Genomic DNA, 17601 nt, shown 5'->3' with positions numbered 1-17601 from the left:
ATATTTAATTTAATATATTGCACTTCATTGTTATGGTTAGATTTCCGAGCGCTAATGACAACGAACGAAATGACATTTGACATTGACAATTTTCCTTATCTGTCATTTTCATTCATAAAACAATGCACACAAATTTTAAAATAAACATTTTATAAAATGCTAACTAAAATGGCTAGTCATTTTATGCGGAAAAATAATATTAAGTTTTATTTCAATGCTGATCGCATTTATCGGAGATATAGTGTAATCGCTTCTGTCATTAAAGAGGCAAATGTTGGTGAAGTAACTGAAGTTAAGGTTAATAAATATTTAAGGAATGAAAAATTACATTTACGAATTACTTCATAATATACTAACAGTTTATATTCTAAACAGGGATGGGTGAAAAACTTGCGAGTTCAAAAAGAACTTGTATTTGCCGACATAAGCGACGGTTCATGCGCGAAGAAATTGCAAATTGTTATTCCAAAGAACTTAAAAACCGATGAGTTGACTTACGGGAGTTCGGTACGTGTTATTGGCAAACTATCTAAGAGCCCTAGGGGTCAGTTAGAGTTGGCTGCAGAGGATGTAAAAGTATTAGGAGAGTGTGTTGTCTTAGATGGATACCCATTCAATCCAAGAACTACACACTCTGCTGAATACATTCGTCAATATTTGCATTTACGTTGTAGAACTAATTACATTTCAGCATTATTAAGGATACGTAATGCAGTATCTAAACATATTCATAATTATTTTGATATTAAAAATTATCTACACATTCACACACCTATTTTAACATCAAATGATTGCGAAGGGGCTGGAGAAGTATTTAAAGTGTTACCTGATAATAAAGATACAATAAAAGCAATGATGCAGCAAGATAAGAATGTTGATAATGTTTACTTTGGTTCGAAAACATTTTTGACAGTATCTGGACAACTGCATTTAGAAGCTATGTGTAGAGGTCTAGGTAATGTGTACACATTAGGTCCAACATTCCGAGCAGAAAATTCAAGATCCCGATTGCATTTATCTGAATTCTACATGTTAGAAGCAGAACTAGCTTTCTGTGAGAATTTGGAAGACTTACAAAGTTCTATTGAGGATTTATTAAAATATATTTTTATTGAAACAAGAAATACAAATGAAGATGATTTATATTTGATAGATAAAGAAAAAAATAAACCTCCCACTTGGTTGGATAAAAAGTTTATTACAATAACATACACAGAGGCAAAAGATATACTGAAAAGAAAAGGCTTACCGGATACAGAGGATGGAATAAATAAAGAACAAGAGCTTGCATTAGTTGCTCATTGTGATAATGTTCCAGTATTCATTATAAGATGGCCAAAGGAACAGAAATCTTTTTATATGAAGGAGTCGCAAGACAATACAAAAGTAAGCTTTATTTAGAACATTATGGTGACAGTTCAATTAGATGTTCAGTATAAAAAAGTTGTGGCAAGAAATCTGATATACAGTTGAAACTGCATAAGTAAACTCGACAACCCCCATAACTAGATTATTCTTTTATAATGGCGGTCTTTTTTGATTTCGCCAAAATCCAGTCATAGAGCTTGGTCTGTGATTTTGGTTGTGCCCAGATGTCTTTAGGTGTGCTTTGGGCTCTTGTTTGTTTGGTGGGCTTCGTGACTCCTATAACTGAAAAACTTGTTGGAAAGAAATCTTTATAAACAAGACAAATATTGCAGTCACTTGGTGTCTCTCAATTATCCAGTTTGGACTGTAGATAAAAATTCTGCTATTTTATATAATACAAAGTAATAAGTAGAATATAATTTTAGAATTAGTTATGGGATATCTCCTTGGCTTATTTAACCATCTGCAATTGAAAGAAGGCATAAAATATTTTATGGATTTTTTTTTTGTTTCAGGTTGAGGCATTAGATCTTTTAGCACCAATAACTGGAGAAATAGTTGGTGGTAGTCTTAGAGAAGATGATTACAAAAAATTAAAATTGAAATTACCATCCGAAGCTTTAAATTGGTACTTAGAGTTGAGGAAATTTGGGAACATACCAACTGGTGGATACGGATTGGGTTTGGAGCGTTTATTACAAGTACTCTGCAGTGTACCCAATATAAAAGATACCTTGCCATTCCCAAGATGGCCGCACAACTGTGATATGTAGGTTTTAAGTAGATTTTTTTTTATATAAGGTGGCAAACAAGCAAATGGCCACCTGAATTCGCCGAAATGACGCAGCGACTGCTACCCATAAACGTCCGCAATTGCAGATGCGTTGCCAACCTTTTATGACATAGGAGACACACAGAAAGAAAATATTGCGCCTTCCTGTGCATCCTCCATCAAATTCACTTCCCCTTCCCAACCTTTCCTTATAAGCAAAGGATGGGAAGGAAAATACTAAAATTAGGCCTTCGGCACCTTGAATTTTTAAATTAAAATATAATAAACTGCTACCAAAACAAGTGATTCGTGTTTTCTTTTTAAATCCTGACTGATAAAATTAATTTTTATATTTATGCACGGAAATAATTCAATTTACTCATGGAACTGAATAAAAATAACAAAATATTAATTGTTTTAAAAATATTTATTCAACTTATATTATTCCCTAAACATCAAAATTGTGAAAATAAACACAAACAAAACTGAAACGCTACAAAACCTGCTGAAGATCACATATTGTGACATAACACTATTTACAATTACAACTTAAATTTATCTTTAATATGAAAAAAAGAAATCCATAGAGAGAAAGAAAAAAAGACGTTTTTTTTTTTGGAAAAATTAAAAGAGATTCTTCTCTTTACATTAGCAAATTACCTAAAATAGAAAGATTAAAAGATATATACATACTTGTGTAACTTATGTACAATCATATTTAGTACATAGGCAAATATATAAAGATTAATACAAGCCTTAAATTTGTCAATCATTATTTCTCTATATAATAAACATACTAAAATTATTGGTAAAAATGTGTTTTGTTGTGTACAAAATTTCTTACATTTCTTTTTTTTTTAATACATTTTAAATACAATGTCACATTTATATACAATGATGACTATATAATGTTTAAATTTATACAAACCTTATATTAATCCTGTTAAGAACACAAGAAAATCTTACATAACCTTAAATTTAATATCACAATTTATTATAACAAGCCATAGATAATCTTTATTTACAAATCATTATTTTTTTTTTAGTAATCATTTGTCAATCATTATTTCGTTTCAATTTCACATTAAGGACAATCACAATGTCCAAGTAAACTGCAGGATAATCTTATATATAAAACTAGCTGTCGCCCGCGACTCCGTCCGCGCGCAGTTAAAAAAAAACAAAATGGGGGGGGTATGAAAAATAAATGTTGGCCGGTTCTCAGACCTACTGAATATGCTCACAAAATTTCATGAGAATCGGTCAAGCCGTTTCGGAGGAGTTCAAGTTCGAACCCCGTGACACGAAACAAATAAATTAAATGTCACATAAACACTTTTAAATATCCTTCTCCCTTATTTTAAAGTACATTAAAGTTAGTTTGCGTTTCAAACCTTTAAAGATTGTTACCAATGACTTTATATGACAAATAAGTAGTACTAAGTAATACTTTAGTAGTTTATTAGTACTTTAGTGTATTATTCAGAACTTACTTGGACATTGTGAAATAGGGCCTTTTAGTTATTTTTAAATGTAATCTATATATATAAAAGAAAGTCGTGTTAGTTACACTATTTATAACTCAAGAACGGCTGAATCGATTTGACTGAAAATTGGTGGGCAGGTAGCTTAGAACCAGGAAACGGACATAGGATAATTTTTATTTTTTTTTCCGCGCGGACAGAGTCCCGGGTAAAAGCTAGTAGGGCATAACAAGTACATAATGGCAGCTCTGTGAGTGTCGACAGCTGTATTGCTTGTATTTAGATATAATGTTGTCTCTGATTTTTAAATGAGAATGTAAGGGATGAAAATATAAAAACAAAATTGGATAACTTATTGACAGAGGGGTGTTAGTGAATCTTAATTTAGTTTGATTTATGCCAAGAGTCAGATAACTTTGTCAGTTTATAATATGCCATAAATACTTTTAAGTTACATTAATTATGCTAACATTTATTTTAATTAAATTTTACTTTTTTTTAATTATTAAAGTTGTATAAAATGAACCAATTTCTTTGTTGGTAACTTTTTTAGCATAAAATATTTTATCATTTTTTTAAAGTTCTTCACATCCTTTTATTTTCTGGAGTAAACAGAGATGTCAATGGGAACAAATAAAGAAAATCTACGAATATTACTTTGATTTATAATTTTTTTGATTGGATTAACTTAGTTGATTTTAAATTGAATCAACTTATATAATCATAAAAAAATAAACCAATGCTTTAATACTACGAATTTACATTATAATCTTTTTCTAGACTTTTTGATTTTTTTTTCTTAATATCAACTTAGAATTATGTATAAAGTTAGGTAATTTACTTCGATATTTTTGATTTAAACAATATCTAGGGAAAATGAAAATAATTTCATTATCAATTCTTCAATCGATGTTCTTAACCTATGACACCTTTAATAACATTATGACATCTTTAATTGTAAATGAATTGCTTGTTATCAACAATTTTTGAAGATTTTTTTTCTTCAACAAACCAACCTTTACTTCTTGAATTAATGCAATGCAAAATAAATAAAAATTTCAACCCATTGAAAGCTACCATTTTTCACATAATAGAACAAAGTCCTGATAATTCATTACCTTTGTTGACCGGTGGTTGTCTACTGAACTGTATACCTTCTAAGTTAGGTTTCAACTTGTATTCAAGCTCCGGTTCTTCACCAGGAGGTAGGGGCTCATCATCAGCACTGATTTCCTCCAGGGACGGCTCCTGGGTGACAGCGGCTGGTATTGTTTTAGTTATGTTGATTCTGATGCCTCCGATAGGTATGACAGCGGTTGGTGTCTCCAATTGCACGTTGCCGTCAATAGAAGATGTGACTGTCGTGTGCGTTGTCTCTACGGTGGTGGGAAGACGATCCTCGTCCACCGTTATAACTGGTTCATCATCTGTTAAATACACAAAATTATAAGTTCTTCTACCTTTTAGAACAGGGGTTCCCAAAATAATAATAATAATAACAATAAGCTTCGACCAACATCTTAAGAAGCTCTCGCTAAACAGTTGGATTAAGGGCCTGATACAAAAGGCAGTTATTTTAGAAACCGCACGCATAGTGAGGAGGTTCCTGTCTCTGTAGCCCTCACCACTGGTTGTTTGAGTTATGGGATTCCGCAGCCGGTGGTATACTATTTTTTATATAATATATTTTGTTAATTTTTTTTTTTTATAAAATGTATTACATATTATATAGATAATAAGTGAATAAATGAATATGAAAAAAATAACAATAATTGATCTTAAAAGTAGGTAATTTGGCCATTTAGTCTGTGGTAACGGTTCATTTTGGAAAAGTCCACTTGTCCGAAATAGTTTGGGGATCCCTGATCTAGAATGTTCAGAATAACAGGAACATTTAGAGTGTTTAAACCGGCTACATAATTTGACTGTTCAGTTAAAATTGAAGCCGGCTTAATTAAATAACTTGCAGTACGCTACCGGTTTCAACTAGTATATTTTTTTTATAAGAAAAGGGGGCAAACGAGCTGCGGGAACACCAAATTATTATTATTATAAAGAAATCACTATTTTTTCATTAAAAACCCCTACTGACTGAAAGAAAATGAATCGAAAGACACTTCACTCATCAAAATTAGTTCATTCATTTAGGCTACGGGTGACAATGTATTGACATAGTGACAGTGAGCAGACTGACCGGGGTCAATGGGTTCCTGTTTGACGCGCACGTTGGCAAAGTCAGCAGCGGCGATGTCCCGCTGACGCCGAGCCTCGCTGGTCTCATCATCCGTGTCCGCGTCCTCCAGCACCACCTGCTCCACCGGCTCCGTCTTCAGCACCACGTCGTCGTCCTCGGACTCAGAGCACGAGGCTTCTTCTATCTGTTTATTGAACATATCCGACTTGAAGGACCAATTTCGCTGTTTTTGACTAATGCATACTTAAATTAAATGAAATTCAAAGCAATTAATTTCATGTTATGTAAGTTTTATAAAGTTCGCTGTAAGTACATATTACGAAACAATTAAATGCCATTTTTTACTATACATGTAATCTTCAATCGTTAACCTCATCTTGAACAGTTTAAGCTCTCACCTCTAGAGCCTCAACAACAGGTTCCTTAACCTCAAGGACCTCGACGTCGGACTCGTCGTCAGAGGCCAGCTTCACCTCCTCCGTGTCTACCTCTATCGGCTCCGTTTTCTCCACCTCACCATCGGCCTTTTCTGACATTTCTTCTGGCTCTTCTTTAGCCAGAGACGCCTGGAACAAGTAATATCATGTTGAATAAATATTAAATCATAACTTTTATTCTAGATTTAATATATTTAAATTGTTACTATAAATTTTGTTTTCTTGTAAGATCTTCTAAACAAAAGTGTTAAGTAGGGGTCCTCAAATATGATAAAGGCTCACTAATAGAAACTGCCTAAATCAGAACCCACCGACATGACCTAAGTGGTGGTATAACAACTATTGTCTTATATTTTAAAGCCTACTTGATATGATAAAAATCTTTGGGAACATCAAGTCTAGAGTAGATTTAGTACTCACTTTATAGTCAGCCAGACAGAGCGGGTGGTAATGTTGGTCATTATGGCGCACTGCGTTCCTGAGATGCCACTCCTCTCGGTCCTCATTGTAGAACTGCAGGAAGAGGTCTCCGCAGAGGGCGCAGTGCTGCGCCGCGGGTGCTCCGGCGGCCGCACTCGGGGCCTCCACCGCCACCTCACCACCGGACCCGCTCTCAGCTGCTGGCGCGTTCGTCTCGAACCAGTTCTTTTCTGTTGGATTATTAATTGTTTAACCGTAAGAAAGAGGACGTATTTGATAATGATACATTGCCTTAGTATTTATATTAATTAACAATAATCTTGAAGAAAAATTAACTTTATTGTCAGTTCGTTCATCTGAAAGTTTCCTAAGGCATTAACCACATCAATTTACCTTACTTTCCTCTCTTTTATGTCACATTTACTAACAAAAATGCTGCTTAAACATTTATATTAAGGCTGTGCATTGTTCATTATCTCATAGCTCACTATACGTCCCCACTGAGGGGCTCGGAGGCTACCTTAAGTTAGGGGTGTCTAGGCCATAGTCAATGCTGGCCAAGTGCGGGTTGACTTTACACAATTTTTTTTGAATTTCTTCTCAGATATGTGCAGGTTATCCTTCATCGTAAGAACGTTGGATAAATGTACATATGTAAATCGAAACTCGAAAAACACATTGGTAGATCGCGGGATTCGATCCCAGGACCTGCAGATTGCAAGTCAAGTGCTTAACCGCTGAGCCATCGACGCTCCCCGTTGTTAATTAACTGTAATTACTTGAAACAAGTGGTTTGTTGATATCCTATGTCATGAAATGTCATTAGGTAAGTGTGGTAAGTGTGACATACCTCTCTCGTCGAGTTCCTCCAGCTCCTCGTATCGCAGCCAGTCCGGCAGGTCGTAGTGCCAAGTGCGAGAGTGTGCCCGACGTGCTGAGTCTCTCTCGCGGCGGTTCTGTCTGAAGTGCCAGTCGAGATGCTGCGAGTATCGCACTGTGTGCTCTGGCGGGAAGCGAGCCCCGCACCCGCTGCACTGCATGCCGCCGTACAGCCGCGACACCAGCGCCGGCTGCTTGCTGCAGCATCGTCAGTCTCATCAGTACTCAGAGAACTAAGGTGATGCTTAAGTTACCAACTCTAGGTGCCGATAAAGTCATTTAAACTTGTCTCTGAATGTTGTAACTGTTAAAACTGTTGCTACAATGGCAAAAAATGTTTCAAAAACTCGAAAATTTGTGAATTTTTAAGCGGTGAGGGTGTTTTCATGCGAGATATTACAAATGGCGAATACACAAAGTAAAGAGGCAATTCATAAAATTCAATAAAAACTTACATCTTTAAAGTTTCAGGTTTAAGTAGATCCACTTGACGTATGATATTCTTATCTTGTTTTGGTATAATTTCATCAGTTTTAATATCTTCTTTATTATCTTTAGGAACTTGTACAATTCCGGTAGCGACTAGCTTGGCGAATAGATCATTAATATTGATATTGCCAAGTATGGGCAGCGGGGCCGGTTTCTCTTCAGCAGGAGTCTCCAGGCCCGGGATCTTGTCAGTCTTGCTGAACATCGGCTCGGCCACGCTGTACTCTGACCCTGACGCTGGTGCCATGCTGGATGGCATTAAACTTGCCAACATGTCCAGACCTGAAACGTTATTCGTTTGTCACCAAAAGAAAAAACGATGAAAGCTAGATAAAAACAAAAAAAATTAAAAATGTGTCTGTAAGTGTGTAACAATTGTTAGAGGTACATTACATTACCTTGGTTCTCGCCGTCGGGACTCGGTGATTTCTTAGGCCTGGCTATCGGTTCCTCGTCTGCTTCCTCAGGATCTTTATCGATTTTAGTCGGGCTGTCGGGCGCCGGCGCGGGCAGGCTGGCGGGCACCGACACGCCCTCCATGTCGGCGATCTCAATCTGCCCCGGCTTGATGTGACGCGGCAGGGCGGAGAATCTGACAAAGAACTTCTCCTTCCCGATAAATATTGGCCTCGGTAGATCTCCGAACTCGACCTTGAAGGGTTTCTCATTGATCAGAACGGTCCTGAGGGCATCCACGAAACGCAACGTGAAGAATTGACCGTTTATCATAATCTTTTGAACTTTAGCGTCCAGGTACACGGGGCACATCTGTGTCGCGTTTATAATCAGGTTTATTTTTCCAGCCACGAGATCGGTCCGCTTCGTTTTACCGATATCGACTTGTGGAAGCGGTCCCTCCAAGTGCAACAGTCTCGGCTTGCCGTCTATGAGCACGCCCAGCGGCTGTCCGCCGAAGAAGCACTCGTACCACCTCCCGTTGATGTACAGCTCTCTTGTGGGAGCACCGAATCTAATGTCGAACACTTGATCGTCAATTTCCACTTGTTTGTAACCTTCGTTGAAGTTTAGGATCACCGAGTCCTTATTGTCAAACGTCACCCTCCTGCAGCCCGGCAGGAACTTGATCTCGCGCGGGTCGTCCCAGTCCAACATAATGACTGCGGTTTCCCCGTAGAATCTTATCTCTCGGGGAACTCCATCAATCTGAATAGTTTTGACGGGATCTTGGTCGATGTACTCGAGGATTTGGAGGTTAGTAGGCGGGATGGTGTGTCCGGGAGTGCCGATAGGTGGCGGCGACTCCGCTCGTTCGTAGGGCTGCAGTGGGCTATCGCCCTGGCACATGCCCAGCTTGGGCGTAGGCAGCGGCAGCGGCAGGCGAGGGTCAAAAGGTAGCCTCGGCGGCGCCCTCTTATCGAATTTGCCTCTAAAGAACGGTGGCATCGGACCTCTAAATCTTCGGGGTCCGAATTCTTCCATGCGCGGTCTCGACTGTCCCCGCCACATGGGGAAGGGGCCCATGTACATGGGCATCATGGGAGGCAGGGGCAGCAGACCCTGTGCCTTGCCGTCGGCCGCGTCGGGCCCAATCGGGTTCTTTCTCATGTCGGAATCCTGCATGTAATTCTGGCTGTCGGGCGGGGTGTCGAGGTACGCGGAGGGGGCGACTCTCTCATCTATGTCGCCGAAGTTGTTCATATCCGACGGCGAGGTCTTGGGACTGGCGACCTTATGGTTTTCTTCGTCAATGTGGGCTTTCAGCTTCCGCTTGGACAGCTCGAGCGACTCCCTCTGTTTGGCCTCTTTCAGCTTGAGCTTCTCGTTGAGCTGCAGCACTTGGTACATCAGAGTGTTGTACTGGTTCTTGTCCAGTTTGCCGTCGCTGAACTGTTCCTTCGCCTGTGACATGATAATCGATATGGTCTTCTTGTGGTCTTCGGGCGTGAAATCGTCCCCGCTGTCAGACTTGTGGTCCCCATCGTCGGAGCTGAGCGTGCGCCGCCTCTCCCTCTCAATACCTGTTAGTGCGTGAATAAAGACATTGTGTAAACTTTTATACAGGTCATTCATTCTGGTTTCTGTAAGAGATATAAACAAATACGTCAACACATTTTTTTAATATATTTCATATTATTCATTTGAATTGAATAAAATATATACTTACTAGGCGATTTACTGAAAAGTAAGGGTCGACCTAATCGGTCTTTTCCTTTCGTGGCCTCAGCGAGCTTCGCTCTGACGAGGTCCAGTTTTGAGGGAGTTTTCTTTGTATCATCTTTCTTCTCTTTAACCTCGTGCCAGTCTTTCTGTTTGGGTGAGCTGGTGGATATGGGACCGTCATCCTCGGCGTCGTCGAGGGAAACGTCGACTTTAGGGGACTCGGTTATGGTGGGCGGTGGGGGAGGCACCAATTCGTCTACTTGTGGTAATTGACGAAGATCCACATCTTCATTGCCAAATAAGCTGTGAATTTTTATAATATTAAAATTGTATTGTTAAATCTTACAAATGAATATTGTAACATATTATTCTATATATCTAGTGTATTAAATAAATTTCGTATTACTTACATATCAAATTTATCAAGTTTATTCTTCTTGGGCTTTCCTTCAATAGTTTCTGTGGACGGTCTCTTCTGCGCGACCGCAGCGGCGCTGGCCTCCAGCACCGGCTGCAGGACCCTAAGGTCAACGTCCTTAGTCTCCATGACAACGTCGAGTACATCTGAAAAAGTCACTCAATTTTTATGCAGCCTTACGTCTACTGAACTCCTCCAGGTCTTCCTCCTCGTCTTCTGTTGTGTTGACCTTAATGTTAGATCACTCTGCAACTTCCGGAATGCTTGATTTTGCATCAGAATATTTTGCTTTAAGTAATTTGTTAAGGAAACAAAGAAATGTAGTAAAACGAAGCAATGATATTAAAAATTACGTTAGCGGAAACGAAAAGATACGGTAGGAAAAATGTTAATAGACTTATTAGATGTTGTTGTAAAGAGCAGACAGACGATAATCGAATAAATAATTCTAGGCAGTTGATACTATTGAAACTTTGTAAACTAAAAAACTAAATAGGACACTGTAACTTCTGTACTCCTGACCTGTACTAAGAATATTGACTACTTTATTTCCATGTTTTTGGTTGCTTATTAGATCTTAATTGAATTAAGGGTTAATAATAAAGCTCTAACTGAAATTAAATATGGCAATTGAAATTTAATCGAAAACTTCTAAACAGATTTGCTACCCAGACTTATAAAGGCCACAAAGTTACAAATTAGAAAGAGAGATTAAAATCCAAAGAAAAACCTGAAAGAATTGCGTGTCGACAGAAACAAAGAAATTAGAAGTAAAACTGAGAAGGACAAAAACACGGTAAATTCTTCGATTGAAAGTTTTAACTCGAGAAGGTGGAACTGAACTTTTTTTTGGTTTTGTGTATTTTTGTCACGATGCTTTAAAATCCTCAAGCCTTACTATATGATGTAGTTTCGCTACACAACTCAATACAGCCGACAAATGTAGACATCAACTATTGATGAACACCAATATATCTTTTTTAATTTCAGGGTTTTTTGTTCTTCGATGTTTAAACGGTTATGTGATTTTAACACATTAAATGCTACCACGACTTTCACTTTTAAACTCTCGCAAGGCAAGTTTGTAAAGCTGAAACGTGTTACACTTTTCATATAACTTGTGCTATTTTTTGTACAACAAAAATATGAAATGCCCATACAGAAAAATTATATAAAAAGTTAATGTAAAATGTTCCTTTCACACTTTGAAGACATATTGTGCAAGTAGAAATTTATTCCTATAAAACATGTATAATTCAATAGGCGGAAAAAAAGCATGATGGTTTTTTTTTAAAGTATGTAGACTGTACGAAAAAATCAAACTATGAACCTATTTGTTAATTAAGATTCATTTTTGGATGTCTCAGGTACTCGCTAGACAAGACTGTGGCACTGAAAGTGTTCGCGTAATTTATAGATTTATCAATTTCAGAAAGACCTGTTTTTTTCCTTGATTTTTTTAAAAATGATAAACCTATGTTAGGTTTTAACATATTTTACCCCAAACTTACGTGGGTTTATGATAGCTTTTAACAAGTAATTATTTAATATTGAAATGTTTGATTGTAAATATATAAGGTGTTTTGTTTTGAGATTCACCAAAGAGATAAATTAAGAAAATTTTATATACGAAAAAAAAAAATATATATATATATATAAAGCAATATATACATCTATATATGTTGAATTAATAATAGTGGTAATAAGACTGAGTAAAAATGAAATGAAATAAAAAATACTGTAAAAAAAATACTATACCCCCTTCAAAGTTGTGGTAAAAAAACAAAAGCTTTTAAAACAAAAAAGCTATTATAAAACATGTATATTCATACATATATGTGTATGGACAAAAAATTTACGAAGAATTCTTCTCTTTCCTCAAAAAACTTTCGCTGCAGCCTTCTGATTAGTCCAACTTTTTTTTTTAAATTTCGTTAGTTAGTTTCCATACCTCGGTTTGTACTTCGAGGTCATAAAACGTACGACTTTTCTATGTCTATCAGTTTTAGTTCCAGATTTTTTCGTTCTATGGCTTCTATAATATATATATATATTAACCTAATTTCACTCTGGATTAAAAAAAAACTCCTGGAGCATGTTTTTTTTACTAATGCTAATATGAGGTTGTATATAAAATTATATTCAAAGTTTTTATCAACAAAAAGTGTTACAAAAACCTATATTCAATATTTTTAAAGCCTAAATGTACTTTGAGATTTTTAAATCTTAAGAAAAAAATCTTTTAATTTACTATTATGTTAAATTTTTAACTTGCTAGAATTTTTTTTATGCATTTAATTTGTAACATAATCAAATATGAGAATAAAGTCCAGGAGAAAATTTACCTCATTATTTTCAACAGATTTATTTGAAATGGCAAGTAAACGATGTTGTAAAGACGGAAACATAACTTACTTAGTAAAGGGTACAAAGCCGTCGATAAACACTTCAATATGAATACTGCAGTATTAAGAAATTATTTATTATTACACAGAACTTGTGGCAAGTTTCATCCTTACACCTATTTATCACAGACGTTGAACTAGTTTCATATTTTACATCTACCCGCGGACTCTGTTAACATGGATGGATATCTTACTTGTTGGTTCACTATTAGATTTCTTGTCTTCAGGCTTTTCTTCTGTATCTCGCTCCGGACTCTCAGATTTCTTTTTATTCCGGCACATATAGTTGTCCTTGTTGAAATTCTTTAGCACTTTAAATGTGACAGTTTCCGCTACAGCAGGAGGCGTCTCCTCCACCTCCAGCTTCGCTTTAGGTTTCTTTCTCGTCTCTTTCGATTTCTGTCGCTTCTCCGGCGATGAGCTGCTCGAACTCTCTTTGCTAGAGTTCTGTTCCTTCTTCTTCCGTCTCTCTTTAGGATTCTCCTTTCTCTTTTTGGTGGGTGCGGGTTCATCGTCTTTATTTTCGTCCCTGTTTATTTTAGGGATAGGTGGGAGCTTGTTGATCTTTTTCGGATCAGATATTTGCAGACGATCGATGTAGTCGTCGACCGCGGTGCGGATGCTGTAGGCGGCGTTATCTCTCGCCTTGTCTTTCTCCTGGCGGAGCTCCTCGCGCTTTCTCTCCCGTTCCTCGTCGGTCTTCTTGGCGCGTCTCTCTCTGGCGCGGTCCGACAGCCGAGGGTCTCGACGACGCGGGTCTTTGGCAGCGTCGAGACGCACGTCGATGGTGATGACGTTCTTGCGCTTGGTGACCCTTTCGAGGGGCTTTATGTCGAACACGTTGGGCGCTATGGGAGGGCCGTTGGAGGCGAGGGGCACGTGAGGCACTAGAGGTACATGAGGCACGTGGGGCACGGGGGGCACTAGTGTCGCGGGCTGCGGGGGCGGAGGGCGACGTGCGAGCCGAGGGTCGCGACGCGCAGTGACGAGGGCTCCGCTGACGGGCGCAATGCGGCCTCCCGCCGGCTTGTTTACTGGCTGTAAGAAATAATTACAGCGTTATGATGCTTTACAATTTTATCTCCATACGCGTGGGAATTTTCGCAGTAGATTCTTAAAGACGCTAGTTTTTGTCGCAGGAAAACAATATGAACGTAATATACATATTGTTATGTTACTGAGAGCTTCTTGAATTTTACTTAGTGTATTTATTTTGTATCTTTTTCTATTACAGATGATAAATGTGTTAAATCTCAACAACAAAATATTATAATTTCCCAATACAAATACAATATACATTTGATACAAAAATACCACAACATAATCTCAACAAACAATATATTTCATTTAGTAACAGTATTTCTCGTCAATCTTTCACTTAACATATTATTAGTAAGTTTTTCAGACTGTCCTAGTTTTTATTTAAAACTGATAAGAATTTAGTTCCAATTAACTCATTATTAAGCCTTTTGCCATATTTCTATTTAATAAAGCAGTAATACTGACCGGTCCCAACCGCTGTTTGACAGAGACTGTTGGTGCAGGTGTTGCTGTGGTTGCAGTGTTGGGTGCGGGTGCGGGGTTCACTACCGCTATTGGCATCGCTGACACATTGCTCGGACCCACCTGATGAGATTAACACATATACATTCGAACCTGGATAATATAAGGGTATTTTCTGACTTGTAAAGGTTTCTCTATACCCCGACTTTTTCGCTTATGAAGGTCGTCTGCTGATATGACCATCGGACAGACCATGACTTTCGGTTAAAGAGGTTTCTTGCTTAACCAGGTTACGTTTTAGGTTCAGACACTGAACACCACGAAGATTTACATATTTAGTATTTACAAAATAAATTAATATTTATCTAGAACGTATTTTTTCATTTAAGAATTATAATGTCACAATAAAAAAATAGTTTCCTGTACACAATGTTAATAACAAATATATTATATAAAATACAATATGTACAAATTTATTTCAAAAATCAAAAAGAAATTGTACCATAAAAAATCAAAACAAAACTGTAAAAAAGACGATTTTAATAAAAAACTTACCATATGAGTTAAGGACATAATGATCACAACGACAGACGCCAACAATTTTTACTAATCTTTTTTTTTTTTTTGGAAAAATTAAAAAAATAATGAATAATTACCATTTTAGCATTTTTCTCTGCCAACTCGAGCTGTCGCCGAGTTTTCTCCAGCTCCATTTCAATCTTCTTTCTTTGCAGCATGAGGAGCTCTTGTTCCTTCTTAGCGAGTATGGTGCGCATCTTCTCTTCATCTTCTGTTAGGGTTGCTGCAGCGCTGGTTGTTGGTGCAGCGGCAGTATTCTGAGAGATGATATTGTAAGATATAGCAATGATTACACGCATTGTATCAATCTTATGTATAAAAAGCTTATTTAACATCGTAAAAAAGCTCGTTGACATAAAAACAAGCTAATTGTTACAAAATACGACGTAACAATAGATTTTGTCCGTTGTCATACTGGTATTAATAAATATAGTAGTATATCTTTTTGTCAAAGATAATAAAACTGTGATAAGATCCTAATTGTATGGTAAAAAAGAATTTTAGCATCCATTACGAATTTATGATACATTTATAAGTTGCAAATATGTGCAAAATCCAACATAATATTGTAATTGTGCGGAAACATAAAATAAAATAAACATCGAAACATAATCAACTAAAAAAAACACCTTTTTCAGAAAATTTGGATTTACATGGATGTTAGATTGTTGCGGCTGCGCTTGGATAGGCCACGCCGGATCAATCAGGTTCACTTTCACATCCAACTGATACAGCTTTGTGGCGGGGAACACATCGTGCCATGTCTCCCGCAGTTTGAACATCTGAGACCTTACTTTTTCATCAACCTGATAAAAGATATACAGATTAAAAAACAAATTAGCGTAAACACAAAGTTACAATATAAAACAATTAAAATATTACCTGCTTGAATGTCCTTGTGAACATATTTACGATGCTCTGTGAAAACTTCTGAGTGTATGCCCCACCAACATTCTTGATGATAGAATCAACTAAATACAGAACAGGCAGCTTGATGTCTGGATGTACCTGGATGGAGGAAAATATATGTTCTAATCCCAAACCCCCCTCGGTTGACCAAGTCTAGATTGGTAATTCCAGTGATCATCCGTAATTTTTTTCTTTATTGATCTTTCATCACACAAAAATTGTTTTAATGGTGTACAGGGAGGAATAATACAAGATTTGATTCCGCAACCTGTTTAATTTGTCACATATATATGAAAATAAATAAGAACTCAGTTTGAAAAAAAATTTATTTTGATAAAGTACACAACTGAAATGGAATATGTGTGTTAAATTTTACATACCAATGAAGGTAGGGCAGTTGTTTTTTAGCATCATGATATGAACAGGTATCTCCTATTTTTTACTTTTACCAAATAGACATTAATGAAGTAAATTTTTGACACTATTTTATTATGATTGTTAAATGATAGCAAAAAAGAATTTCAATGTAAATTTGCAGTAAAATTACTATGAATTGAAACTTAATGGAAACAAAAATTATTATAAGTTTCACTATATTGCACAAGTATTTAAAGAACTAAATAGAACTATGTTAAACCAATAAATATAATATGACACTATTACCGTACTTCAAAATATACGTTACAATTATGTGCTAAATTGCTTAGTTTTATCTAATCAACTTTAACCTTCAAACACTACAGATAAATGTTTTTTTATTGTTCTATGGGTAGGAGTTACCTGTTCGTTGGCAAGGACTGGTTACAAAGATCTGATTAATCTCACAAAACACAACACGCAACAGAGTGTGCGTCATATACCATGACTTTCCACATCGTCGTACCGCGAGCCATTGCTAGGCCCGCCAATTTAAAAATGTAAATTCACCTTCTCCAAATGTTTCTCCACGGTATCAACGATAACCCCGGCATGGTCGATGTTCTCTTCTGCTAATATTGTTAGCATATTTATAAGAGGTTTGCTGTTGACAGTAAGATCTGCCAGGCTGGATGCGTACTCCTCTGCGATTTCCTTTGCCATCTTGCTCGGTGAAAGTTTCCGCTGTTCTCACCATACCAAGCCTTCTTCAACAGCACATTACTGTAATGAAAAAAGAAACTTCAATGTTCGTTACGTGGCTTCATTCAACATGGCGTGAATTTTCATCAGAGCACGTATTGAACTTACGTTATCAATGATAACACGGTGAGGTAATTTCACAATTTTACGCTGATTTCTCACGTACAAATTATACACACATAATTAAAATTAAATTACGTAGCACAAGGAAATAAACCCACTGCCAACGCACAGCAAGTAGAACAGGACACGAACCAGTCTTTTTATTTTAGAAAACAAAATGGCGGACGAGACGACCTGCCCGTTCACGAATCGTTGCTAGGGCAAAGAGTATTTTCAAAGAATATAAAATTACAGGATCATTGCAATTTTAAAAAGTTTTTAAAAATAAACAGTAGACATCATTACTTTAGTAGTGAAAACATGTGTTAACGGCATATTAACTTTCTAAACACTTTTTTTTAAAATTAAAGAAGTTGTTCCTAAATTAGCTAGTAAAAATAG

At 36.8% G+C, this 17601-nt stretch overlaps 2 protein-coding genes across 3 annotated transcripts; one reads left to right on the top strand and one right to left on the bottom strand.

The window, feature by feature from the left end:
- The first annotated feature begins 111 nt into the window (after window positions 1-111).
- LOC106713971 (probable asparagine--tRNA ligase, mitochondrial) lies at window positions 112-2210 on the top strand. The gene is made up of 3 exons (XM_014506880.2): window positions 112-297; window positions 376-1386; window positions 1884-2210. The coding sequence occupies exons 1-3, from the start codon at window positions 157-159 to the stop codon at window positions 2139-2141; spliced, it is 1410 nt and encodes a 469-aa protein (XP_014362366.2). The 5' UTR covers window positions 112-156; the 3' UTR covers window positions 2142-2210.
- A 2438-nt stretch (window positions 2211-4648) lies between these two features.
- LOC106713977 lies at window positions 4649-17406 on the bottom strand. Of its 2 annotated transcripts, none has more exons than XM_014506889.2 (16): window positions 17206-17406; window positions 16906-17118; window positions 15952-16077; window positions 15699-15875; window positions 15147-15326; window positions 14494-14613; window positions 13182-14025; window positions 10575-10728; window positions 10169-10467; window positions 8442-10022; window positions 8010-8325; window positions 7526-7752; window positions 6676-6905; window positions 6217-6384; window positions 5819-6002; window positions 4649-5051 (listed from the first exon to the last, which is right to left on the bottom strand). In XM_014506889.2, the coding sequence occupies exons 2-16, from the start codon at window positions 17056-17058 to the stop codon at window positions 4708-4710; spliced, it is 5103 nt and encodes a 1700-aa protein (XP_014362375.2). In that variant the 5' UTR covers window positions 17059-17118; window positions 17206-17406; the 3' UTR covers window positions 4649-4707. The 2 variants fall into 2 exon arrangements, with proteins under 2 accessions (XP_014362375.2, XP_045539439.1); XM_045683483.1 differs by having other exon boundaries at window positions 15723-15875.
- Between the last annotated feature and the right edge of the window lie 195 nt (window positions 17407-17601).

This window comes from Papilio machaon, chromosome 22 (genome assembly GCF_912999745.1).
Source record: "Papilio machaon chromosome 22, ilPapMach1.1, whole genome shotgun sequence".
Taxonomy (NCBI): domain Eukaryota; kingdom Metazoa; phylum Arthropoda; class Insecta; order Lepidoptera; family Papilionidae; genus Papilio; species Papilio machaon.
This window is presented reverse-complemented; position numbering and strand designations above follow the sequence as displayed.

Excerpts from the sequence above, each read along its gene's own strand:
- LOC106713971 (XM_014506880.2), top strand. The coding sequence starts at position 157 with ATGCTAACTAAAATGGCTAGTCATTTTATGCGGAAAAATAATATTAAG. Across the intron at positions 298-375 it reads GTGAAGTAACTGAAGTTAAG|GGATGGGTGAAAAACTTGCG; the intron begins GTTAATAAATAT and ends TATTCTAAACAG. Across the intron at positions 1,387-1,883 it reads AGTCGCAAGACAATACAAAA|GTTGAGGCATTAGATCTTTT; the intron begins GTAAGCTTTATT and ends TTTTTGTTTCAG.
- LOC106713977 (XM_014506889.2), bottom strand. The coding sequence starts at position 17,058 with ATGGCAAAGGAAATCGCAGAGGAGTACGCATCCAGCCTGGCAGATCTT. Across the intron at positions 10,468-10,574 it reads AAACTTGATAAATTTGATAT|CTTATTTGGCAATGAAGATG; the intron begins GTAAGTAATACG and ends AAAAATTCACAG. Across the intron at positions 5,052-5,818 it reads ACAGGAACCCATTGACCCCG|ATGATGAACCAGTTATAACG; the intron begins GTCAGTCTGCTC and ends TGTATTTAACAG.